The 26,519-nt window shown below is 35.2% G+C and overlaps 1 protein-coding gene across 1 annotated transcript; it reads left to right on the forward strand.

Annotated features, from left to right (window-relative positions):
- Positions 1 to 196: 196 nt before the first annotated feature.
- Positions 197 to 23,413, forward strand: LOC149077919 (myelin expression factor 2-like). Its single transcript, XM_089241520.1, has 14 exons — positions 197 to 382; positions 3,251 to 3,417; positions 4,425 to 4,485; positions 4,614 to 4,707; positions 5,261 to 5,461; positions 7,277 to 7,430; positions 8,499 to 8,548; positions 10,484 to 10,523; positions 11,101 to 11,160; positions 11,327 to 11,371; positions 13,675 to 14,063; positions 20,246 to 20,297; positions 21,602 to 21,685; positions 23,069 to 23,413. Exons 1-14 carry the CDS (start codon positions 333 to 335, stop codon positions 23,122 to 23,124), a joined length of 1,503 nt encoding a protein of 500 aa, XP_089097646.1. The 5' UTR covers positions 197 to 332; the 3' UTR covers positions 23,125 to 23,413.
- Positions 23,414 to 26,519: the final 3,106 nt, after the last annotated feature.

A 26,519-nucleotide genomic window follows, 5' to 3' on the forward strand; every position in this document is an offset into this window, starting at 1 on the left:
GCATTTCCCGCCATTACGATTTCTCCGTTATTTCAACAATATTTGGCGACATCATTTGGTTTTGGCGTCATTTTTGGCGATCATTGGCGATGTCCCGTATTTGGAATCCCAATGTCCCGTATTTCTCTCGACAAAATATGGTCAACTCTGTTTTAAGGATTTTGGCAGGAAATTTTTTCAAGGTTCTGGCAACGCTGTTTCTGATCCATCCAATCCAAATAAAATCTCCATCCTTGAGATTGTCGCTTGTCTAATCTAGAAACAATCAATCGCTTCAAATAATTAAATTACTCCAATTCGAGTTAATTAAACGTTGATCATTAAATCTAGAAATGGCTGATTCCAGGTATGGCGGTCGATATGACAGGCATTCCAGATCGAGGTATTTATTTAAGCAATTCATGTCGGTGCTTTTTTTGTTTGTAGGCCTTGTTTTAAATGCCGGTGCCATTTTGTTGAAGCAGATTGTGTTTATTATTCAGAAAATACCGACATTTCTCTGAATTTACCGAATTTTTGAAGTAAGACTAGGGGAAATTTAACAGATTTATTGTTTCTAATATGATTCATTGTTTATTAATTTAAGGTATCGTAGCTTTTGCAGTAGTTTATAGGTAACGTGTGTTGCAACATATTGAATGTTTCGGTATTGATGGCTGCGAGAGGATGCCCTTCTCGAAACCGGGTGGCTTGTAGTGCTCCATCTCGTGAGCATGGTATTAACTTTTATTTAATAGTAGGGTAGCCCCCCACCCTCCCGGGGGGGGGGGGGCTTTTGGGATTAAATTTCCCATGCGTATATGGGGAGATGTAGTGACGTTGGGAGGGTAACCCTTCAACTGTAAATTTTTGTTTTTTTTTATACGTGTTCATGGCTCCCCGAATTTCAAGTTTAAACCAATTTTGGGAACAGATGCAGTATGGTCCGCCACGACTTTGGCGACTTTTTTCTCGCGATAAGTCGCCAAGATCGTCATAATGCTTCTCTGGCTTGTCGTATTTTTTAACACTTTTCCGGTTTCGTTGGGTGATACTAAATGGCGCTAGCTTCGCCAAACAGGATTTTTCTTTTCACCGCGTTTTTTCAAAAATTCTAAGCAGCCGTTGTTCCATTTCCAGCGTGTCTCTCTCTTTGATTATTATTCCTCCCTTCTGTGGCTTACATCATTACGGATTATTATCTACTGCTCAGGTTGTATCATCCCGTTTTATTATTTCGTTGTATTTATTAGTTATTCATCCATTGCCATGCCTTCCGTTTTATCGGTTTATTATTTAAAATGAACCTAGAGAATTTTTCATGCCCGGATCCGTTTATTTAAAAAAAAGGGTCCGGGTTTTAGTTTTAATACATAGAATATTTTTGCCCAGAATTCCTTATGCCCCGATCTTTTTATTATTAAAAAAATGGGCCAGGTGTAATTTTTTTTAACTGATATTTTTTTGGATTTTTATGCTTGGTGGTTTCTATTATGTTTTGCACGCTGATGTGTTTTTTTTCGGCGTCCGTAGTGTCTGACGGCCTTGGCGACTTTTCGTCGGGCCATCAGACATGTGTGGCGCTAAATAATCGCCAAGTGGCGGACCATACGACAGCTGTTCCGGCGACTTTTCATCGGACCTGTTTGGTGCTGGAAAACAAAGTCGCCAAGTGGATCTGGATTATACTGCTTCTGTTTCATTACTTTTCCATAAGTGTTGAACAGCTTTGGCATTTATCACACCTTAACAATTATGACTTTTTCGGCTCCAAACACGTCTGGTAACTCTACAAAAAGTCACCAAGGCAATCAGATGTAACTGATTCTGAAACGAACTCCAGCATGGAAGGCATAAAACCTGGACTATTTTAAGTAATAAATCAATGAAGGTATGCGGAAAAGTATTAAATATTCAAGGTGCAACCTGATATAATATCTGATAATCATTATTCCAAATAATCTAATCCATATGCTCGCTGTATATATATAAAAACCGTACACACAGAAGAAATACAGCATCAACAGTTTTTCAAATCCAAATGGCTGCAAAAAGCCTAGTATAGTGGCACCCTCGGAAACTAGTACCACCTGGCATCGAACATTCCAGAAGCATAGAAGAAGCAACAACTATCGCCATCTGGATATAAACGATCTAGAACAGATACAGCAACCCAAAGCACCATTATGTCGGTCTTGGCGACTTATCTTCGTGGAAAAAGTTGCCAACTTGGCATGAGCCCAATACCAAAGCTGTTCTGATAGTTATTAAAACTAGCGAAGAAGAATTCAGTATATAAGAGTTGCTTATGAAAAATAACTGCTCCCGAACAGCTACCCGCAGATTCTCTTAGCGAATTCTTTATCGGATTAGGTATACTTTTTTTTTTTTTGACACTTGGTACTGGGTTGCCGTTTCCTCTCTCCTAGAAGATTCTTTCCTTCTATCTGTGATGCAAGTGGCGTTACTTTCATAACCTGTTGATGACTGATGGCTATTATTATTTCCTTGTAAGTTGTCATTTTTGTACTGTTTGCTGCTAAATTAACATCACTGCATAGAGGGCGCTGGTTATAATATCCTTTTTCATTATTGCATTGTTTGAATGATCTGAAATCTTTGATGCTTTCTTCTTACCTTGTATGGTATGTACCGTTTACATTTTCCGTAATGGAGTATAATTTACGAAGGTTTTTAACAACTGGCTGTTAAAAACCTTCGTATGGTAGCGGAGAGTGGCGTCATCCTTGTATGAGTATAATTTACCTTCAATTTTTTTGTGCTGAATTATTTCATTCAGTTTCTCAGGTTATAACGGAAATATTAAAGTGTTTGTTATTATTTTTTGCATACTAGTCATGCTATCTATAGTTTTAATCTTACAAATTATGCTTTTGTTGGCTGAACTGAGGGCGACTTTTATTCCCTGATCATTTTATTATTTAAAAGAGAGTTTGGGTTTTTATTTTTAAATGCAGAGAATATATTAATTAAAATGATATACAAAAAAAAAAAAACCTAACGGGTCATGAAAGTATTCAAACGCCACCTGTATCACAGATGGAAGGAAAGAGAGGAAGTGGCAACCCAGCGCCAACAGAGGACTGGAAAAGAAAGGTGCCAGCCTTCTAGTAAGGAGCCTCGATAAGGGAATCGGATTATACTACATCTATTCTGGGCTTCCTCCCAGTGATTCCTTAAACAAATGCTGCATGTTGCAAGTGTACAAAACATTTCTTAAATATGAGATTTTTCCCTTCAATCATTTTAGGTCAAGGTCTCCCTTCCGCAAGAACTTCAATGAGAGGCCGAATGATCGTGATAGGCCCCGCAGGCGAGAAAGCAGCAGAGAAAGACCAGTGAAAAATCGGGTTTTTGTTAGTAATATACCTTTTGATGCTAGATGGATGGAACTGAAGGATTTGTTTCGTGAGAAAGGTAATTATTTTTTAATTCTTTGAAAGTGTAAGTAACTTTAAAATGTGGCTTGAAAAAAATTTGTTTTGTGAATGCATTTTGGTGAAAGAAGTGTGAGACTTAATTGGTTTATTGCAAGGCTGGACAATATTTGGATATGTTTTCTCGTATTTTTGGTTGCTGAATATTTATTTTTATACCATGTAATTCCATGTTTCACGTTTTTATATCGAAAAGAATATTTTGTAATTGAAAAACCAAGCTTGGTATGTCTTGAGTAAAAAGAATTTTTACCAACTTTGTCCTTTTTTTTGACACTGTCCCGGCAAAAACCCCAACCCTGCAGTCCCAAAGCAAAATATTCAGAAATCTATGATGTACGTGGCAGAATAATCTGGAAGAATTTTAAGAAAGATGCAGAAAATACTATTGTGGTGATTTTTGCAGCAGAACATTTTCAATTAGCCGAGGGCTTGTTACAGAACAATACAAAACATTCTGCTTTGGGGGCTGAAATGTATTTTCCTCCCAGTGATTCCAATTTGTTTGTTCATGGTACTCGAGACCCGGATTTTCTCTGCTTACCAACTGTACATAGCGAAAGACATTTGCCATTAACCTGAATAATCAGCTTGATAATTCAAGTAGGTCTTGTTGAAAATGTTGCACCCTTGCTTTACATCCTCTTCCTACGTTAAAAAAGACGCACTGCCATGAAATAAAAAAAATTGTGTATCATTCAAACTCCAATTTAACAATCGCATTATTATATTCAGCACTATTAGGATTTTATAGTCGTAATTTTGATTTGGAGCCTGGGATTTGTTACGACCTGTGATTATTTAAATTAATAATTCAAATTCCCTGGACAGATCGTAACAATCTCTTGGGAATATGTGCTGATCACGTTATTTAAAAAAAAAAAAAAATTATTAAATCTGTCATGTATGTTGTCAAACTTGAATGCACTTTATTTTTTGAAGTTGATTTTTAGAAAACGAACCTGTGTATTTTTTTTGTTACTTCAGTTGGTGATGTATCATTTGTGGAGTTGTTTGATGATGACAAAGGCAAATTCATTGGAAGTGGGTATGTAATTGTGTATTTTTTTCAATGTGAAAATTTGAAATTGCTATTTCTCTGTTCTTCACTAAGTTTTTTATATTATTGCTAAGAAAAATATAGTATCTTAAAACAGTTTTTCTTTTTGAAATCAGCATTGTTGAATTCAAAGATACAGAGCAAGCTAAGAAAGCTGTGGAATTGATGGACAAGTTTGAATTCCACGGTAGGCCTCTGAAAGTGAAACTGGTTAGTCTCTATATATATTTTGTGCGAAAAATTTCATATACACAGATTATAAAATGTATCAGTTGTGTGAATTTGGTAATAATTTAGTTGCTGCATATATGTTTTTTTCCCCTTTGCCTCTCTATCAGCTTTGAAGCAGGGTAAGCTACTGTCATATTTTTTGCAAAATGCGAAAGAAAATCTTAGAATTCGCTAGAAGAAGTAGCTATTTTTGCAAAAATGTGTATAGGAGGCACAAAATGAGTAGATTTCCAACCATCAATCATTAGCATTTTGCTAAAGCTTTTTTCCCTATTTTCGCTTCTTTGCTAAAGGAATTTTTTATGTAGCTTAAACCCTGTTTTGAAGAAAGAAGTAATTCATACTGTTAACTTTCTGCAGTGAAAACTTCATCTCTTTCATCTTTTGAAAGTTTTTTTTAACCGAACAACATTTTTCATGATTGTTATCATTGACTTTTCAGATGTGTGATCATTTTTATGAGCATTTGATATCAGTAATATCACGTAGTGAACTGATTTTTTTGTTTGTTTTGTTAATTTCTTCAACCTAGGACAATGAGCCAGACAGAGCAAGATCTCGTGCATTAGCAATGAGGGGTATAGAGAGAGGCGAGCGTATCAGGGATGGACCAGGTGGCTACAATGACTTCAGGCCACCAGGACCTCAATTTGACACTTTCGGTTTGAATCCAGAATTCTTGAAATCACTGGGAATAAGTGGTCCACTTACTCCTAAAATTTTCATATCCAATGTAATTATTCCTTATTTTTATTTCAATTAGTGCAGGATTACGTAGTATATCATAATGAATGACCAATGTCACTAGGTTTAAGGCTAGTATTGCACTATAAAAGTTTTATAAAAATTCTTTTATAAAACATGACAAATACAATCAATAAGCTGATTGGTTGCATTTTTCAAGTTTTACAAAAGAACTATTATGAAACTTTTATAGTGTAATCCTGGCCTAACTGCTTGAAAGCTACATTATTCTAAAAAGAACCATTAAGTCATTGTCTTTCAAGTCAATGTCCATCAAGTCGTGCCAATTTCAGAAATTGAAATGTATCAAAATCTTAAGATGTATTGTTTTACTTCAAGAATGCGTCTTGTAAGAGTTTTTCATCTTGTCAACCAATTTGAATTATGTATCACAATTTTCCTCTTCAATTTCTTTTGTGTGTCTGTATTCAAAGCAGGTACAGTGCTATATGTAATTCTACCTGCTTTTCCACGTTATCCTATTTCATTTTATAGCTGCCAACTCTCCCAAATTACTATTTCATCTCGCGGACTCCCCAATCGTCTGAATTTCAACAGTTATTGTAAATAAAATGCCTACTTTTGGTGGAAAAATTATTCCCAAATGATCTATCTATAGTATATGTTTTGTTTTAATCCTCGAAATGACATCACATGCTTAATATAAATTGTCACTATTGTGTGAAATAAATAAGTTTTATTTTTGGGAGGGGGACAATTATAAATTTGCCAAACAGCCAGCATCATTTCAGCCTTTCGACATCCAAAATTGATGCGATTTCTAACTGCTTTGACCATGTGTAGTGTTATGTCTATGTCCAGTTTAGGGTTTTTCTTTTTGTTGTTGGCGTGACTCGATATGAGGGTGGTAATGGCAGATAATTTGACCGGGTTTACATTGATTGGCCAATTGACTGCTAACTAATTGTAATGACTTGCCAAGATATTTTGCAAAGGGGCAAAATCCCAACAATTTCACTTTTTCAATTAAAATCCCTACATTGTTTTTAAAAAATCTTCTTTACATTTATTTTTGTAAGGAATTTGGGTACACATGAAAACTTCCCCAATTCTCATTCTTCGTAGTTGGTCGCTATGGCATTTTCTCATTCTAATGGAGTGTCCCCCCCCCCCTTCCCCAGCATGTTTGCTGACCTACATCTTCCTTTCAATAGTTACAAGATCATAAAGCCAATGTTGCCTTGTAAAAAATTTTTTTCCTCTGAAATTTGAGACTTGAAAGTAAAAAAACAATATCGTATAATTAATTAAAGCTAAAATACAATAATACGTATTTAGGTACCAATGGAGGCTTTATCAATTTCACCTTTAGAATATTTTTCTGAATGTTGCAAACCTTAAGGAAAGAAAAATTGTTTCCTTCAGGAATCGAACCAATGTGTCCTCGTGCAAATGGTTGGATTTTTAGAGAAAATTTTTCTCATCACAACATTTGGAAAAATCTCTTCCGTAATGCATTGCTGGTCAAAAACATCTCTCTAGTCAGTCTTGTTTGATCGGAGGTTTTTATGTGAATTTTTTTTTAAATTATCGATTTCATGTAGATGTTCTGTGATAATTGGGCTTGGTTTTCCATGCATGTTAAAAAATTTGAATTTTGTTTGTTGTAAATCTCTGCTAATCACGTGATCTTCCAAAAAAAGTATTCAAATTTAAAATTGTACAGTTGAATGTTATGCATTTTTGAACTTGATGGTTTTATGAATATAGTTTTATGGTTCATATAGCAGCAAAATGTTTTTAGTTTTCTTGTTAGTGTAATTAATGTATTCTATCCATCTAGCTTGATTATAAAGTGACTGAGAAGAAACTCGAAGAAATTTTTAAGCTTGCTGGAAAGCTTGTAAAAATGGATTTGGCTTTAGATAATGAGGGCAAGAGTAAAGGCCATGCTATTGGGGAATTTGAACATCCGCTAGAAGCTGTCCAAGCAATATGTATCCTTTTTTGTCTTGTGATCACTCTAGTGTAGTCATTCTATTCTAACTGTCATGGATCCTTAGAATCCAAGTTGTAGAAGAACCTGGGTTTAAAAAAATTAAAAATTAACTGTGGGATTCATGAATTATGATTTTATTTATTTTTTTCAATATCATTTTCCAAAATTCCAGATATTTGACTAACATCAGTGACTATTACTAACTGACTTGATAAAGTTTTTATCATAGAATATGCTGAAATTAAAGTAAATAATTTACTATAAAACAGGGCTCTTTGTGATCTGTAAAGTCGGGAAAAAATGATCGGGGGCCCCAAAGCGGAATATGCAGAAGTCTGACGAACGTCGCAGAACAATCTGGAAGAATTTTAAGGAAATTGTAAATTTTGCTGTAAAAATCACAATTTTTACCGCAGAACATTTCCAGTCAGCTAAGGGCTTGTTGCAGAACAATGCAAAATATTCTATTTTGTTGATTGGGGGGGGGGAAGTTCGGGGAGAATATAAAATATTTGATGAAACTCAGGAAAAAGTTCTGTGAATGGGAAAAACTGATTTGTTTAATATTTTTAATTATATTTTCCTTTTTAAGTTTTGGTCAAGGAAATGATCAAGAAGATTTTGTTGGGCACTCCAAAATGAATCAATAAAATGTTAGATGCTGAGATTGCAAATAACAATTGTCTAACAAACAATTTTCATTTGTCTGAAGACTAGGTTTTTTGAACTAGTGTTGCAGATATTTACAAAAGATGAAAGGCTGAAGAAGCTAGGACAGAGTTTCCCAAAGTAGGCAATATTGCTCCGTGTGAGTGACATGGAAAGGGGGGGGGGGGTAGAAGCTAAGGATTTAACATAGGATTATGGGTTCACTTGAGTTGGGGACAACGAGAGAAATAATTCTGACGAAGGGAGTGGTGGAACAAAAAGGTTTGGCAAAACTCTCAGCTTGGATGTCACTGTAGAATCGAGAAAAAAAACTTTTTTAATTTAAACTTATGGGTATTTTTGTGCAAATTTCATGTATTATATGAATCAAGAATTGTGTCCTTGACCTCTGTTTCAGCTATGTTTAGTGGCCAACGTTTGTATGCTCGTGTTATGAATGTTCGCATGGTAAGTTAATGAAAAGTATTTAGTTTGTATTTATTTCTAATGAGTAGTATGCATTCTAGTTCTGATATTCAATATTCTTCATATTAATAGATTTTTTGCAATTTTGATGCTTTGTGCTTGTCTTTAACATGTTTAGTTGAGGCCAATGCAGTGATGAACCCTTTAAATAGACTTTATAACAGCTTTTTGCATGCATTGATATGTTTTATCTGGTTACTGGTTTGTTGAAGATGTTCATAGATAATTACTAATTAAAAAAAAAAAGATAGTCTGTATTATGTGAAATATCTAGTGTTGACCCAAATAGTTCATTTGCCTGCTTCTAAAGTATATTTTTTTTACCATTAAATTTTACAATAATAACAAATTTCAGAAAGACTAAGAGAGGTCTAGCTGATTTTTGTAAAATATTGCCTATTTACAATTTGGGGTTCTCCCAGCATAGTCTAAATATTAGTTGGGAGGTCCAACCTAATCACCTTAATTGTATATGTGTGTGTACAGCGATGCCTTGGCTTATAAATTTTTCAACTAAAGATTTTTTAGTGATTTTTCTGCCTTGGCTAACGAAATTTTTCATTGATATGGATGCATGCGCTAACATAAAACAGCCGCGTTGCAAGTTGAATTTTGGTGCCAATCATTGGAATTTCTCTCTCTCAAGTGCGATTATCTTGTGTCCACCTCGGAATATTTTAACAGGTGCGCCTCCACTTTTCTGAAAGTTTTTGAACCATTTCATGTAAAATGAAATGTTGAGCCAATAAAAAATGCATTGTGAAAAAGAGCCTGTTTTCAAAGCACACATTCTTTGAGTGCAAGACTCAAATTGAACAATATGGACATTCTAGAAGCTCATCTTTTCTATCTATGTATCCAACTAGAAATGAGCTGACCAAATCACAAGTGACTGAGGACAATTCTGTGGTGTTTGGTCAGAACATGATATCTCCAAAAAATGACTTTTTGATCTAAAAGTAAGTCTTGTTAATTATAACTAATTAGAAGTGAGATAAATACGTGCGTACGGCTAAACGACAAGCTGATGTATGATATTCTCATCTGTATTTGTGTGCACGCTTTATTTTTGAATGACAATGAAAATGCTTATATCTCAAAACTGATTTTAGAGTTATGTTCTGACCAAACACTACAGAATTTGACTGGGTGGTGTTAGTTGTAACTGTTTGTACATTAGTGTAAAATAAAAAGATCTTCAATACATCTCTCATCTTTCTGTAGATTCTCATTTATCCAATTTTGAAGCTGTTCATTTTAGCCTTCAGTCAGTTTATCTTTTTTATAGCATTCCTCTTTTTTTTTTAAAATAAGATCACGTATTCCCAGGGGATCAGCATGATCCTGGTCCGTCCAGGGAATTTGCTAGTGTTGGTAAACATCCTTGCCCGAGCAGAGATTCGAACCCAGACCTGCACAGTGAGAGGCTAGCCTACCTAACCACTCAACTGCCAGGCAGCATTTAAAAAAAAAAAATTATCTTTAAATTTTAAGGACAGTACTTGGAACGGATCAAACAATTCTGTGGTGTTTGGTCAGAACATGATATCTCCAAAAAATGACTTTTGATCTAAAAGATAAGTCTTGCTAATTATAACTAATTAGAGAAGTGGGATAAATACGTGCGTACGGCTAAACAACAAGCTGATGTATGATATTTTCATTTGTATTTGTGTGCATACTTTATTTTTGATTTTTAAATGACACTGAAAATGCTTGTAACTCAAAAATGTGGTTTTGGAGTTATGTTCTGATCAAACACCACAAAATTTTCTCTAGAAAACCTATGAGAAATCTGACAAACGTGATTGAGAAATAAATCTTTTATATTTATGGTAAAAATCAGTTTTTGAGTAAATTTCATACTCAATGTGTAATTTACTAATATAAATGTTTGTGACCTTTTTTGTGTTTCAGGATAGATTTGCTGATGATGAACCATCATCGAAGCTGCCTGGTGAGTATTTCATTCATGATGAAAATTTCAGATAACACTTGCCTTCAAAAACTATACACTGTCGTGTCCAAGTGTTAATGTTTTGTCCATTAAAAAATTTGTGAAGGAAAAATTATGTAGGAAGCTGATATGAGAGTAAAAACTTACGTTGTATTGAAAAATTTGTAAAATTAAATATGTATGTTCATTTTAACAGAAAAACTGATTGAAGCAGAGAAAAAAAACATCATATTGCATGTGCTTCATGCAAAATAAAGGGACTGCCTTTTATTTAACTTTGGTTAGTGAAATTTTCCAGCTGTTAAAAAATGAGTTGCAGATTTTTGATTACACCTCAGAACAAAGTTGCAACGGGTAACAAAGTAGTGTTGCCATCAAATGGAATAAATTAAGATGTCCGTTATGGACTATGCCTATATTTTCTAAGTTTTTTGTTGCTGGCTATACATTTAAACATGAAATATGTTTTTCTTCGTGAGAATGGTATTTTTTTTTTCTAAAAAGAGTTTTCAAACTAAAAAATCATATGTAGATTTCCTTCTGAAAAGTTTTTAATATGAATGTTTTCATATTATAGCTGGTTTGCATGGAATCGGTAAAGGTCTTGGAATGAATGGGCAGCCGATGGTTTTCACTAGTAAGTTGAATAATTGAGGAAAAATTCAAATTGTGTTATTGTGCGTGTGTGTTTGGGTTTTATTCACTGAAATGGGTGTACAGTCGGACCCGCTCATAACGTGGGTCCAACTGTATATCATGTTCATCAAAAGAATTCTATTGACTTATTTTTATTTGTTTTTCAGAAAGTGGTTTGAGCAATGGAGGAAGTTTTGGAATGGGAGTTGGAGGTAAACCTGTTCATTCAAAAAATTGCTAGTTTTATAGTTTTTGTTTTTATGTTGAATGTCTCACTATGGCGAAATGATGATATGTTGCCATCTTCATGGTTTGACGAATCTTGTGGTATGGCGAGTTTCTGGTGTGAGGTAACCGTAATCTGAGTGCGAATGAAATCATAGATAATTTCATTTGCAAATTCGTTCATGTGGTACATAATTGAGTTGGGATTTCGGCCAAAGTTAATCAAGTTGTTGTTGGAATGTGATTGGATTATTGCTTGCTGTCTAGTTAAAGAGGGGAAGAAATAATCGAACACACTTTGTGATTATAAATGTTGCAAAAGGTAGTTACAAAATTCACTATGGAATGGCTGCTGTCATCTTGAGTTGTGTATGTGGTTGGAATGTGTTGTGTTTTTCAAGGTAATTTATGTTGAACTGTGTTTGAAGGTTTGCATGGAAGTTGTATTGTTTTTTGTTTTTTTTTTGTTGGTATATGTGTTTTGGACATAATTGCTATTATTGAAAAGGATCTTCTGATATCATCTGTTTATGGTGTAGTGGATTAAAGTAATGGTTTGATTAAAAAGCTTAAACACTGTACATGAAAGTTGTAATAAATATTCAGGTTGTGGTGCATATGACTGTTGCATCCATATTGAACAAGCATGTAAGAGGAGCTTTTGAGATATATACATATTTTCAAGTTCTTTCTGTATATATTCAATTTCTCTCTGTATAATCGGCCGCAACTAGCAGGGACCCAGGTGAGTGTTGTCCTGAGTGCCAGACCAGTCTCATAGGCAGACCAGCAAACACAGAAATTTGTTTGAATCTCTATTCTTCATGTACCTGCCACTTTTACTTCTGATTTAAAAGATAATTTCGATAGCATTCGAAACACATGACACACACTCATATGTTAAGTACACATTCATATTTGATGATTCGTCGATTACTTTTCCCATTTATGAATTGTGGAAAAGAAATGTATATTGCTGCTTGTATCAGAGAAATTGGTTACTTGAACCAATGTTCGGAGCCAGTATAGAAGAGCAGCTGTAATTCAAGCACTTATAAATCTTTCAGTGTCTTTTCCATAGTTATTTTCTGTCATTCATCTGTTTAGATATCGGTTTTGCTTTTCAGTGTCTTGTTCTTATACCACACAGCTCTCATCTCTTCCTTTTTATTTTTTCTTCAAATTCAATGAATGGGTTTTCCATTTTGTTCACCTGATTTTTATATGAAGGAATATGTTTAGTTTAAAATTTAACCATGCTGCCATATAATGCTTTGTCGGTGGGTAAAATTTTAAGCTGAACGCATTGTGTGTGCTTGGTAATCTAATTCAATTTCTCTCTGTATAATCGGCCGCAACTAACAGGGGCCCAGGCGAGTGTTGTCCTGAGTGCCAGACCAATCTCATAGGCAGATCAGAAGCAAACACAGGAATTTGTTTGAATCTATATTCTTCATGTACCTGCCACTTTTACTTCTGATTTAAAAAATAAGTTCGATAGCATTCGAAACACATGACACATACTCACACGTTAGGTACACATTCATATACACATGATGCTTTTTCCATACTACATGCATTAATTTGTTAGAAATGTTTCTGCAATCTAATAGTAGCCTTAACTCTTTGACTGTCCAACAGGTTAGGCAGAGTCCAGAAGAATTTGTTGCACTCATCAATTTCTTTATTTCATTTCAAGCACTGGAGCTTTATCTCTCTTCTTGCTTTAGTTTTTTAGTATTTCAACTGTTGATGTGGCTTTCAGGATATTGTAGTGATTTCTATTCAGACTTTATACCCATAAAATATTATGCAGGTTGAAAATTTTTTTTCGATGACATGGCGCATTAATCTCTCGTTGTAAATAGCAAGCTTCTAGCATCTATTCTTTCTTTATTACCTATGTGTGTTGACCAATTCATGGCTTTGGGTTGTGTAGCATTCATATTTATTCTAATTTTTCCTACTTCTTTTTTATGTTCTTTAGTTTTTTTCCTTAGTTTAATTCTCACTGTGATTGGTTCTTCGTGTCATTGATATCACAATTTTATGTAATAAATTTTGTGACTGGTTGATGTCTTTAAAAAAACATCCGAAGCTGTTGACAAAGTGTTGAAATGCAGCAAGGAAAGAATTTGGTATTGACGTTTGTATTTTGGCTCCTGGGCGTTGGTAGTTATTTGCGTGTGGAGTGTATGTCAATGTTATTATTGTGAAAGATCCATGCAACCTTTTTTTTTCAAGTGCTTTTCTGTTTCTGATGAGTGTTTTAACTGTTTCATTTTTTCAGGCGGAATGTCTGGTGGTGGAATGGGTCTTGGTTCCAGTGATATGGGGATGGCATCCTCCGCAATGGGAATGTCCAGCGGAAGATCGATGGGTATGAGTGGTATGTCTGACCGTGGAATGATGAGTTCTAACTCCATGGGAATGGGAGGCATGGGTGCCTCCAGCATGGGGGCTTCTTCCCTTCCCATGGGGATGGGAAATATGGGTGGCAGCTCAACAATGATGTCCTCTGGTAACATGAATTCGAGCATGGATGCTATGAGTCGAGAAGGTTTTTCCATGTCACCAAGTGGACCCGTTGGACGAGGTGGTGGTTACAGAGAAGGATTCGAAAGAGGTCATGATAGCTACAGCAGTTCTTCATTGTCTGATACAGTCATGTTGGGAAATGTATGTTGATATATTTGTCTAACGTTCTGGTAATTTATTGAATCTACTACTTGTGTTATGTGCGTATTGTTAAGGCTGTGCTAGTCTTAAGTTATCTCCAAGAAAATAAGCGGAATTTCTGTTGGTTGCATTGACAGCCGTAGTTGCTTCTGCTCTATGTCAATTCAACAGAAATTTTTGAGTCACATGCTTAACTCATTTGATTTGAGTGATTGACAGGTTGTCAGAAGCTATTCAAAATTTATTGAGGTCAATTCCTCATCTGAATGATTATCAAGATCATGGTAGTTAATAATACTCTGCATGTGACAGTTGGACAGGCAGATCTTCACATTTTTTTATCCTTGGTTGATGCCTTGAGTATACTATTGTGTGATAATGTATATTGTCAATGAATAGGCAGAGATTTATTGCTTAATACCAGCTGAATTTTTACAGAATTTTTGCATTTGCTGAAGTGTTACAGAGTATTAAACATTGTTGCAAAAGATAATTCGAGATACAGATATATATGAAAATACGAGCTAATCTTGATGAAAAGAGGTTTATATAGAGCAATATTCGAGTTGCATTTGCTATCATCTGTGGACCTTCTTACTTACGAGTTGCGTTTCAAAGGTTTACATTTGAATATATTAATATGTGATGCTCTTCTGATGGGATGAAAAAATTGTTAACTTTGTCATTGAAAAATTTGTTACTCGTTTTTTTGCATGGCTGTGGTTATCAGATGTAGTTACTTGGAATAATTACTTGAATATTTTGGAGATCTGGGCAGTTTGAATACATTATAGTACCAACAGGAATGCCTCTTGTTTTTTGATTTGAAGATAGTACAGTAAAACTCCTCTAGCTCCATAAAAAATGTTTTTCATTCATTGTTTTTTTTTTGTTTTTTTTGCCTCTAAGGGGACATGTCCCCTGGATGGTGATGGAATGGTCTGGGGGGGGGCACTTAGAAGCTCTGGGTTTACCCTAGAATGCTAAGGGACTTTGGATGCGATGAGAGAATAAAAATGAGGGAAGTTTGAGAAACTGTGCTCTGTGTGAAGCATCTTGTAGATTGAAAGCTATTAAATGGCAGTAATTCATGACGATCCCAATTTTAACCTGATGTGATGATGGCAACTGCTTAAAATTGCAAAAATTATTGAGCTCCATCAAAAATGATGGCAAGTGTTTTTTGATAGTTTCTTATGAAGCATTACTCATTAAATCACTTCAATTTTTCTGTGAAAAACTGTATGTCTTTTTAACCACTGCTGAACAATGTTCAGAAAACCTAAGCTACTCGTCAGTGGGAATTTTCAAATCTGTGATCCTAGTTGCATCCGGAATGACACCACCATACAACTCGTAAGTGAAACATGGGTTGTGCGAACCAAAATGGGTGACCATGCACTTTCCTGGAATGTGCATAGTGTTGCATAGTATGCATAGCCTTTAGTGTTGAGAAGTGATCCGTACTCACTACATGCAATGCTTAGCGACAACCTCTGTCTACAAGAACATCATTGCCAATACAATTTTTATATCGGTATGATGATGTTTGTCTCTAATGCTGTGTAATGTTTTTGAGTGTTCTGTGATGCAAAACTTTTTTTTCTAAATTGAATCTTTTAATCTGTTAGTTACTTTGTTCTTGGTGGTAAACAAAGAGGGTTTTACTGTACTTGTGCAAAAGGGAATTCATGAGTGTGGAAAGTGATGGTTTGCAGAATTATTTTGTTCTTGAAAACAAGTGAAACTTGTTGGGTTTTGGACTGCATTTGATGTTCTATCAAAACTGGGGTGCATTCCTGCTTGTGTGTAATTTCATATAAAGGTGTGTGCATGTGTTTTGTTTTTATCCATCATGGTTATGTTATTGTACTGAACAAGTGTGAAAATACAGTTTGTAAAATCAATCGGGCGGGGGAGTGGTGCTCTATTCTAATATTGATTTGAATGAAAGTGACATTTTCATTGTGATGCAGTGTTTTAATTTTGATTCCCTCCTCTGAGATATATGGATGTGCTGCTGCATTGATAAGAATATAGTTTTCAATGAGCTTATTCAAATGTATGAAAATGTGTTCTTCGAGGAAAAAAAATAGATTCGTATGTGGATAATATGTGTAGAATTCATGATTGCTTGCATTAATATTGAAGTATGTAGAGCCTCCAACTAGTAGAGCAAGTGCTTCCATTTGACTTGACCTCAACACGAATATTGGTTTTGAAGGGAGAAAAATCTCTATCTGGTGGACTATGACAGGTTCATGGTTCCAGTTTTCTGAACTATTTCATATTGAAAATGATGCTCCTGATAATTATGAATTTTCATTTATGCTATGAAAAATTCTGAACTATTAAATTTTATCCCACAGTCTGTTTCCAAATCAATGCAATTGGCCTTCACTATTTAAAGGTTGAGATTTCTTACTCTCAAGGGCGTTATGCATCGGTACTTGTGATGTATAGTTCCATCCAAGGAGGCATCTGTCCGAACTATACCTTGTATATTTGAAGAAATCGTAGCATGCACTGAAACGTGTCAGCCTTGTAACGAATATATTTATTTACAACAATAACGTGAAATGCATCTATGGTGCATGGCAAATAACATCAATGGCCAAAGATAGGGTGTGTCCTTAAAGAAAGAACTTTTTCTTGTTCATCAACCAGTGCCCATGCTTTCGTCTTTTGACTTAATTGTAGACTCTGCAAGGCTTTCTATGACTTCAGTGTGAGAAAAATTGTTGTGAAGTTATCTCACGGTAACTCATAAGACTAAAACGAAGAAATTTTGAGGTTTTTAAATAGACATTTGTTTCGTGTAGATAGCAATTAATAATATCAATACTTGAGCACAGATTTAATCTCTCTTAAATAACATTCCATCAGAGTTTTAATCATTTGACTACCTTTTTGAGAAAGGGGGGAAAAGTCCTGTTTGATTTGAAGTAAGATTGAATTCATGGATAAGAAATTGGTTATTTACAGAATGTTTGGCCTTTAAAGACATTGTTATGCAGTTGAACTACATTCCCGCCCAAGTAATTGTGTGTGTTTATGTGGGGGTGTGTGTACTTTTGTTTTTTTTCCTTCCTCCTCACGTCATGGTTGTGTTGCAATGAATGTGATTGAAAATGCTATTGAAAACTCATGTATTCAAAGTATAGTTTGTGAAATGAAGGAGAAAGTTTTCATTGTTGTATTTTGTTGGTGATTTTAAATGACAGCGTGAAACTTTTAATTTTTAAGTTTGAATACATAAGTTTTATTTCCCCTCTTTCCCCCCTTTTTTTAAATATGAAAGAACATGGTTGGTTGTTGCTGCATTGCTTATAAGACACTGTGAAAATGGATTCAGATAATGTATGTTCATTGGTTGTGTTGAAATGAAATTCTGTGGAGCTTCTGATAAATGTTGTAGTGGGCTCATATATTCTGCTGGAATACTTTGTTGATGCATTTTTATAGTTCCATCACTCTATGGAGAAGTGTAAAAGTGTTTCCGATCAAGTATTTAGGCATATTTTCACGTCAACTAGCAATGGGAAAAAAAGGGAGAAGAAAGTTTTCTCTCTGGGCTTGCAACAATCACAAGGTCATCGTTGAACTGAAGAGATGTTTTCTCTCGGCACTGGAATCTCTCTTGTTGTCTGCCAGTTGATATGTTCTGATTATCAGCTCTCACTTTGATTGTGGTGTCATAAAATGTTTTGAAGTTTTATTTTTTAAATTAATATTTTAATTTTGTTAGATTTGAAACTAAGTTTATTTCTTTCAACTCTTTCACAGGACATTTTTAGCAAGGACATTATTGATTTATTTATCGTAGGTTTTTTTTGGGGGGGGAATTGGGATGGACTTGAAATCATAACATATTATGCACTTGCGAAAAATCTTCAGATTTCTGAAGCTTATTCAGGCAATTCTACAGTACCTATTAGAAATTCTCTTATTACAGGGCTCCCACTTGTCTTACTTTCTAGTTTTTGTCCTCTTTTTTTTTTACCAAATCCTATCCGGTTCACCTTGACTTAATTTACATCAGACCTTGTAATTTACACATTTTGCACTGTGCTTTTGGAAGTGGTCTCCAAAGAGCGTTATTTAAAAAAAAAAAAAAACTTGCATTGTCGAAGAGAGTTGACAGAATGGATTGTGAAAGACTCTAAAAAAGAATTGATTTATATTGTGAGGAGAGACAGAAAAGAATTATCTGTTGTTGCTATAGTGCATTGTTTTGAAACTTCTCACAACCTGTGAAAGAGTTGAATTATCTATGCAATTTTTCCAGGAAATGATGTAATTTCGCTAGTAAACACTTTTTTTTTCAACCAAGTTTCATTCTCCTTAAGTTATAAAAAAAATATTTGATCTAAAATCAGTCATGAAGTATTCTTGAAATGGAATTGTCACAGCAGTTATTTATGTCATACAGAATTCTTTGTCCAATGCATTTTAGCACATTGTTTACAGGAGACAAAAGATAATTTTCATTTCTCAAGCGCTGCAGATAGAATGCAGTTGGGGTCTGGTTGTCCTTGTATTATCACCTAACTGCAATTATCGAGATACATAAAGGTTTACAATATTCTGATAAAATAAGTGAGGGCATGATATGAATCTCATTCCGAAATATTTTATTATATACTGAAAATGTATGCTGGAACTGAAGATAATGCTGAGCAGATAATTTTTTAGTTGAGGAAATGCATTCAAGAATTTTCAATTGTGGTTATTTGCAAACGCCTAAACATTCACATCACTTACTCCTGAAGATGCCAATCACTACCAACATAAACTAGATTAAAAATATTTGGACATATGTCTTTTAGCTTAATTAGCTATCCATTACCAACAAACATGTTTATCAGCATCTATATTTTTTTTAGGCTTATCACAGTACAGTGGAACCTCTTAATAACGGACACCCGTGAGACCAAAAATTTTGTCTGCTAATGGAGATGTATGGTATGCCGTGGGACCTTTATACAATGTTTGGTTTCGGTCGCAATTGATTCCTATATATCATTTACCATTCGAAATGACCGTCCTAGACCATAGTTATGTTCATTTAAGTAATTGACGATTTATCAAACTTACCAATGCAAGCTTGGGATTAAACATAATCTTAGTTGAATATGATAAATGTCCAGTTTGCGACCAAAAATTAATAAATTAGAGTTTGGGGAAAAAACTGAAGTTTGCCTGTTTTTATTGTCCGTTAACTGGGAGTGAAATACATTAAAGCCCTAGTCCACAGGACTGGGGATCAGAAAAGTGTCTGTTTGGGGAGGTTCCTCTGTACTATTCTGGTAACATTAAATTGTTCATGCCCGTTCAGTTAGTACTGATCGTTTCTGTGTCCCTCTGCCATGCATCTATGCTTATCAATAAAATAATCATACATGCATAATTCTAAGTTCATCTCTATTATGACATGAGTCTAATAGCAATGTTTCTCAACCTTTTATTCTTGAAGATCCATCTTATCTGTTTTATCTGTGTCCCAACCATTCTCTGTATCTTATTATTGATGAACGTTTGTCTTCTGCCATATCTGCTGCATAGGGAAAAAAAAATCTCTTCGCAAAACGTAGAGAGGTTTTCAAATATTTCCAATTTTTCTATTAGAAGTTTACGAGATACGTTTAGAGAAGTCAATAATTCGATGTGTATAAATCTTGCTCATTTATTATATATATGTATTTAGCTATCCCTGAGAGTGACATTTTTGTTTGAGCAGAGTTTATTGCTTTATTTTTTGGTTCTAATCACTAGCTTTGTTTGATTTTTCATCCCCCCATCTGTGATTCCCTAGATCAGTGGTTCTCAACCGGTGCTCCGTGTGCACTTCCCAGGGGCTCCACGGCCACTAGAGGGAAATGAAATAAATTAGCAAATTTGATAAGTAAATTTTAAAAAAAAAAGGCTTACAGGGTTCTACCATAAAAACTATTCACAAAAAGGGCTCCTCTATTAAAGCAGGGCCCCGCCATAGAAATTATAGACCGAAACGCGAATAGAGAATATAGACCGCGAATCAAGAAGGTTGAGAATCACTGCCCTAGATAATCACTGATCTATTGATTTCAAATTTTAATGTGTATCTTCCTTCATTGAAGACATACTTTTTTATGCTATGGTCTAGAATTATTTGATCATTAACCTTGTTTTTGAAATTGCAGCTTCCCAGTGGCTTTACATGGCAAATGCTTAAAGACCGCTTCAGAGATATCGGTATGTATAATCTATTTAGTTCTTTGTGCTCTTTTGAAAAATTTTCCGAGAGAGTATCTCAACATAAGACAGCATCCGGAAGCAACAGTACTTCATTATTACAATGGCGTCCTTACGATAATAAGAAAGCCCACGTGAAGTCGGCTTCTTAGCAATACTCATGAGCTATACAAAACCTGTAGGGAGACAAACATCTAAGGACTTTCCTTATTGCTGAGTAAGCAATTATAAAGTACAAACTGTACCAACAAAATGCTGAAAAACCTCTGGACTGCCGAGGGTCAAGACAAATTGCTGTAGTTTTATGAGGTAAATTCTAAATACATATATGTGATCTGTCAAGGGAAATTGTCAGAGTTGGCTAGTAGCACGTCCACGACTGAAGCAGAATTTAAACCTACCGTATTTGTAGGCAAGCATACTGACCACTTGACTGCCAGGGGTGGCTAGAAGTCATTCTAATTGATGCAGTCTTAATAAACCTTGGTGAATGTTCCGAAGACTACCTTGGTTTATCTCAAAAATCGTGGGAAACGTGTGAGGTGTTAGTTTTAGTAATTAAAAAAATAGAATGAACTTGTATGATAGGGCGCAGCAGGCGAGGTCGATAAAAGATATTCGCTTAAAACATTACTGGAGCTAGAATTGGCAAATTTTTGGAAAAAAACACAGTTGTAAAATAATTGAATTTTGCAGTGATGGGGAATGACATGCTTGGGCTATCAAGTCACATTTTAAAGTTTTTTTCACCTTTTGCTGTCAACTCTATCTCAACATAAGACAGCATCCGGAAGCAACAGTACTTCATTATTACAATGGCGCCCTTACGATAATAAGAACGCTCCCCCCCCCCCCCCTGAAGTCGGCTTCTTAGCAATACTCATGAGCCATGAGCTATACAAAACCTGTAGGGAGACAAACATCTAAGGACTTTCCTCATTGCTGAGTAAGCAATTATAAAGTACAAACTGTACCAACAAAATGCTGAAAAACCTCTGGACTGCCGAGGGTCAAGACAAATCGCTGTAGTTTTATGAGGTAAATTCTAAAATTTACAATACTTCAAACGTTTGATACCCATATTGTCACGAGACTCAAAAGTTTTATAATGTATATTGCAAAGTAAAGGAGAAAATTCTGGTTTTGAATTTTTGTGTGGCTGCATAACTTTAATACGAGTTTCAGGACATTAATTGCTTAGTTTCTTCTATATTTATCACTACTTCGTAAAAAAAGTATCTTGTTCATTGACTATTTTAAATTAGATTTTATTGATTGACATCATTGTTTCATTCTGTTTTTAGGTGATGTCAGATATGCTGAAATGAAAGGACAAGGTAACGCAATGATTCGCTTCAACTCCGTTCAAGATGCACAGCGTGCTGTCGGTATCCTTTGAGCTGATGGTTTTTGTTTTCAGTTGAAACTCAGCAGTGCTTCTGACCTATATACAGTATGGTAGGCTTTTCATAATCCAACGTGTTTAGGCAGGTTTCATGTGAGTGTAGAATGGTGGGGGGGATATCTGTACACAGAAGATGCTGTTTAGATTAGTTTTTTAAACTATTTTTCAGAAATCCTTCACACCGTGGTCTGATATGTGCCAGACTAGTGGGGAGTCTTCTGTACTGGTTTCTAAATCCAGGAATAGTACTTTTGGCCAGCACAATCTTCTAAACCTGTGTCTCATCGCCTCCCTTTAAAAAATATACAATTCCTGTAGCTCCCGAGCTGAATCAACCCATAAAATCACTTGTTGTGTCTGTAGTTTCTACTATCTTCTTCCTCAAAGGGCAATATCGTCAATTTTGAGGGAAAATTTATGTTTATCTTCACAACCTGTAGAGGTCTCATGTACCATGTTAAGATAAGCTTTTTTATTTTTGCACATCGTTTTACTGTATCTTAATTTTTTAAATGAATTTATGAAAAGAACTTCGAATTAGGTGAATCTGTTTATGTAAGCTTAGATAATCTACTTGCCAAACACCAACTCTGGCTATATTGCAATTTACTGCCATTAATGAGTTGCGCTGGAAACAAAGGTACTTGTACAATCTATCAGTGATTGCCTCAAGCTCGTTAGGAAAATATCTTATCTATATTCTCTGCGGGTTTGAATCCAGGACTGTGATGGTAATCTTCACAGTGGTAGACAAGCATCTTACCACCACATCACTCGGGCAGGGGGTCTTATTATGCTTAAAGATGGAGGTGGCCACTGCACCTACTCTTCTGGGGTTGTTTGTAATCAATTGCTATCACTACCTATTAAAAAAAACACCTTTATTGAAATATGTAATTTTATTTTCCTGGAGCCCCTAGGACAGGCATCTTCAACCTGTTGCTCGCGAGCACCACACAAGTTCCCTGAAACACCAAAAGTGCTAGATGCCCATACCCGATTTCGTGCTCGTAAACACTTATTAATCGATGTCCCAATTAAAAACCTTGTACAAATTGTATTCAAGGATTGAAAACCATCACGATTTCATGCTTGTGTATGTCAAACTTGTCATAAGGGTGCTCTTCTTTTGATGATGGGGGGGGGGTGTACAGGCAGTGCTCGCCACTGGGAAACAGAAGACGTCAGCCCTAGAGAAAATGCATTTAGAGCACCAAGTTCTTCGCAAAGCACAGGTTGTAAACAAATTTAAACAATTGGATTCATTATCTCACAGAGATAATAATTGGGAGCATCTTTAAGAATGTATTGTGAACATTTTTCTATTCAAATTATAATTTCCTGAGAACTTGACTCAAAATTCCAGACATGATGAATGGTGTGCGTTTTGACGGTCGGCCATTGCAGGTCAGGCTCTACTAAGATTTTGCATATACATTCCCGACGTATATATGTTCAACGTTGTAGGTCATGCTGCAAGTTCTAGGAAGACACCTGGAGTACTTTGTAGTGGAAAAAAAAGAAACGTTATCGTGACACAAAGTTTTAAACTTTTCTTATATGATCATGTGTTTTGCATTCTTTTTTTTTATATGCATATATACCTTATGTAGCAGACGGTGTAGTAGAATCATCCACATCATGCTCGATTTTTTTTTTTTTTTTTCCCCCTCCAAAAAAATTGACGTCATTAAAAAAATTGTCAAATTCACTCGAACAACTGAATTTGTGTTTGTTTTTCCGCAATTTCTTAAAATCCTATTTACATTTTAATTTGAGTATGATGGTAAAATAGTAAAAACCCCTGTTATACAGACTCATGGGACGTAAAAAAATTGTCTGTAAAAGAGGGGGTTCCTGTTGAAACTAAACTGAAATGGCTCTTTAAAAATAAATGAAATTCTGTGATATAACATGTTTAAAATCATGGAAGCCTATAATTATAGCACAGATACGCTATTAAAATTTAAAAAAAAAATTACACAAAGTATGCATACTGAATTTACATCTGTTGAAAAACTGACTAATCGATGTTCGATGGGTTTCGCTGTGGGTATTCCAACTCCTTCCAGATATATTTTAAGCTCCGAGACTAAATTCAGTACTTCCCATTGTTCTGTTTAGGGGAAAATGTATTTAATCCGTCCAAGTATTTAAAAAACGTCAGAATAGTTTTTGACCTTGCTTTCTTGCTCCTCGTACTCTACTCCCCACATTTTCTTTTTCAGATGACTCTGACATCGCTAATTTCTTAATGATGTCGGATATTTCTGTGGTAGGATCTTCTATTTTCACATTATCTATAGCAGTGGTGGCCAACCGGCGACATGTAGTGGTATCAGGCATGGCACGCTAACGCTTTCAAAAATTAAATAAATTTTATTCCATTTTTCGACCAGAAATTCTCTCTAACTTCTAAACAACCCTTTTCTTATGAATGATGGTATTTTGTAGGCTGCCAAACCTATATTTATTATGGTATGCACTCTTGAAAAAATTATGTGAGAGAGATGACTTTCACTCTGTGCTCTAAGCATTTCTGTTCCATTTTTCATCTTTGGGCATAGTTGCCTTATAATCCATGTGTATAAGACTTGGGATCCTCCACATGGGGGGAGGGGGGGGCGGCGCATTGCATAATATGCAGTCGATATCGCTTGGTATGACAGTTTCGTGTGTAGTCCCTAAGTAATTCTCATTAAGATTTCCCTAAAGTGGTAAGCGTTTAAAATGTTTTCCCACTTGACGTTTTTCAAAAACAGTCATGAAAAAACTTTTTGAAAAACATAAGTGGGATCGACTATAATTACATTGTATGAGGCCTAAGTCCTCATACAATGTAATTACAGTGGATCCCACTTATAATGTTTTTCAAAAAGTTTTGTATGAGGACTTAGGCCTCATACAAAGCATATACAAAATTTATTGGGCACATCCTCCCAGAGTCCTCAGGTTGTGGTATCTATACCTAACATGGTGAAGGTAAGGTGAACCTCTACTGATATACATACACAATATGCATTGTAATAAAATAATGGAATTTATGACTCAAAAATAAAAATTCAGACCTCAAGAGTGACAAACTGAACATTTCTGCAAAAATAAGAAGGCAGCAGAACAATATTTTGCTGGAACAGAGCGAAGAGTGGCACTCGTAATTTGGAAAAAACTATTTTGCCAGAGTGACAAGCGCATTGAAATTAATCGCAGCTTGAACAAATGTTTGCTGCTTCTAAACTGATGAGTTGTCCACGCCAGAGTTTACCACAGGGCTCCCACTTGTCCTACTTATCAATAAAATTTGTATAATTGATTTTAATTGAGGGAATCGTCGATATAATGTCAAATGTAGTAGATTGCAATTAATGATTCTGCCAAAGCAGAAATTGTACTGTTTTTAATAGTTATTTTGGAGGTGGGGTATATGGACCGTTTGGTGGTTTATTAATTTTTCATTTGTTTAGTTTGAGGGTTCAACAAGTAATGATTAAAAACTTCTGCCTGATTGGGAAAACAAATCCACAAAAAGGGATGGAGAATGCAGTAAAACTATCTGGTCCACCTCAACTTATTTATATCGGATCTTGTAATTTACACATTTTGCACTGTGCTTTTGGAAGTGGTCTCGAAAGAGCGTCATTCTTAAAATAGCCTCCTCATCTTTAACTGATTTGTGATTGCTCAATGTATTTTATTTTCCAGCATCTTTAACAGATTTTCAGTCTCTCCTTTTGTTTCCAAGTTTTCTATTATTCATTTCTACTATTCATTCTCTTGATATGCCATTTCTTTTTATGCCATTCACTGGCATGTTTAGTGTTCAATGGAAAATGGTTTCCAGTTGCACATTAATTAAAATTACCTTGTCTAGACCATGGTCGTGGTTGGTTTGTTTGAAAGGAATTTGATGTAAGATTTCAGCAAAGCTTATTTAGGCAGAGGTAAAAAAAAATTCACAAAACTTTTCTTTGGGTATGTGGTAGACACTCTGATAATGAAAATAATAAGGTAACAAGCTAGCATCCCTCGCAGCTACAGTGACCATTTTTGTCACATCATTATCATATTCTGCATACCAGGGGTAATTGTATTGGGATCTACAGTTTATAGCTGATTCCAAAACAGACACAGTTCCAGAGAATGGCAATCACCCCCAAAGCAGAATGTTTTGCATTGTTCTGCAATGAGCCCTCGACTAACTGGAAATGTTCTGCAGTTCCCATAATAGTGTTTTCTACATTTTTCTTAAAATTCTTCCCAATTGTTCTGCAATAGCACTGATTGTTCTGCGACGTACATCACAGACTTCAGCATATTCTCCTTTGGGGGCAATCGCCCATTCCAAGATCTGAATACTATGAGAAACATTGGTCTGTATCACAAAATATATGATCTAATAAACCTATGAAATAAATCATCCTGGACCTGTCTTTTTTTTTTACGGTCATCCCACTCAGGCTACATTGCTTTGAGATAGAGCAGTTATACTGACTGGTATAGAGGCTACCACGTCTAGGAATGTGGTTTGCCTAGGTCATTTTCTATGCACACCCTGGTCACAATTTTTCATGGGCCCCTTTATTAAAATATATCCCCTGTGCAGTCATGAGCAGGCAAGGCTTGAGACAGAATTCTCACCTGTGCAAGACACCATTTTGGTGCTTCTCTGGCATATAAACAGCACGAGTAAAATTAACTGGGGGGAAAACTCACAGATTTGTATATCTCATGAGTAATATGGTGAAAGATAACACAGGCAGTTTAGTCATTAGAGCTTTTATCCTGGACTTTATATTCAGTTACTTCATATATACGTA

The sequence above is a fragment of the Pholcus phalangioides genome, unplaced genomic scaffold (assembly GCF_987345545.1).
Source record: "Pholcus phalangioides strain wild (caught in Gottingen) unplaced genomic scaffold, Ppha-v1.0 ptg000014l_1, whole genome shotgun sequence".
Classification (NCBI taxonomy): domain Eukaryota; kingdom Metazoa; phylum Arthropoda; class Arachnida; order Araneae; family Pholcidae; genus Pholcus; species Pholcus phalangioides.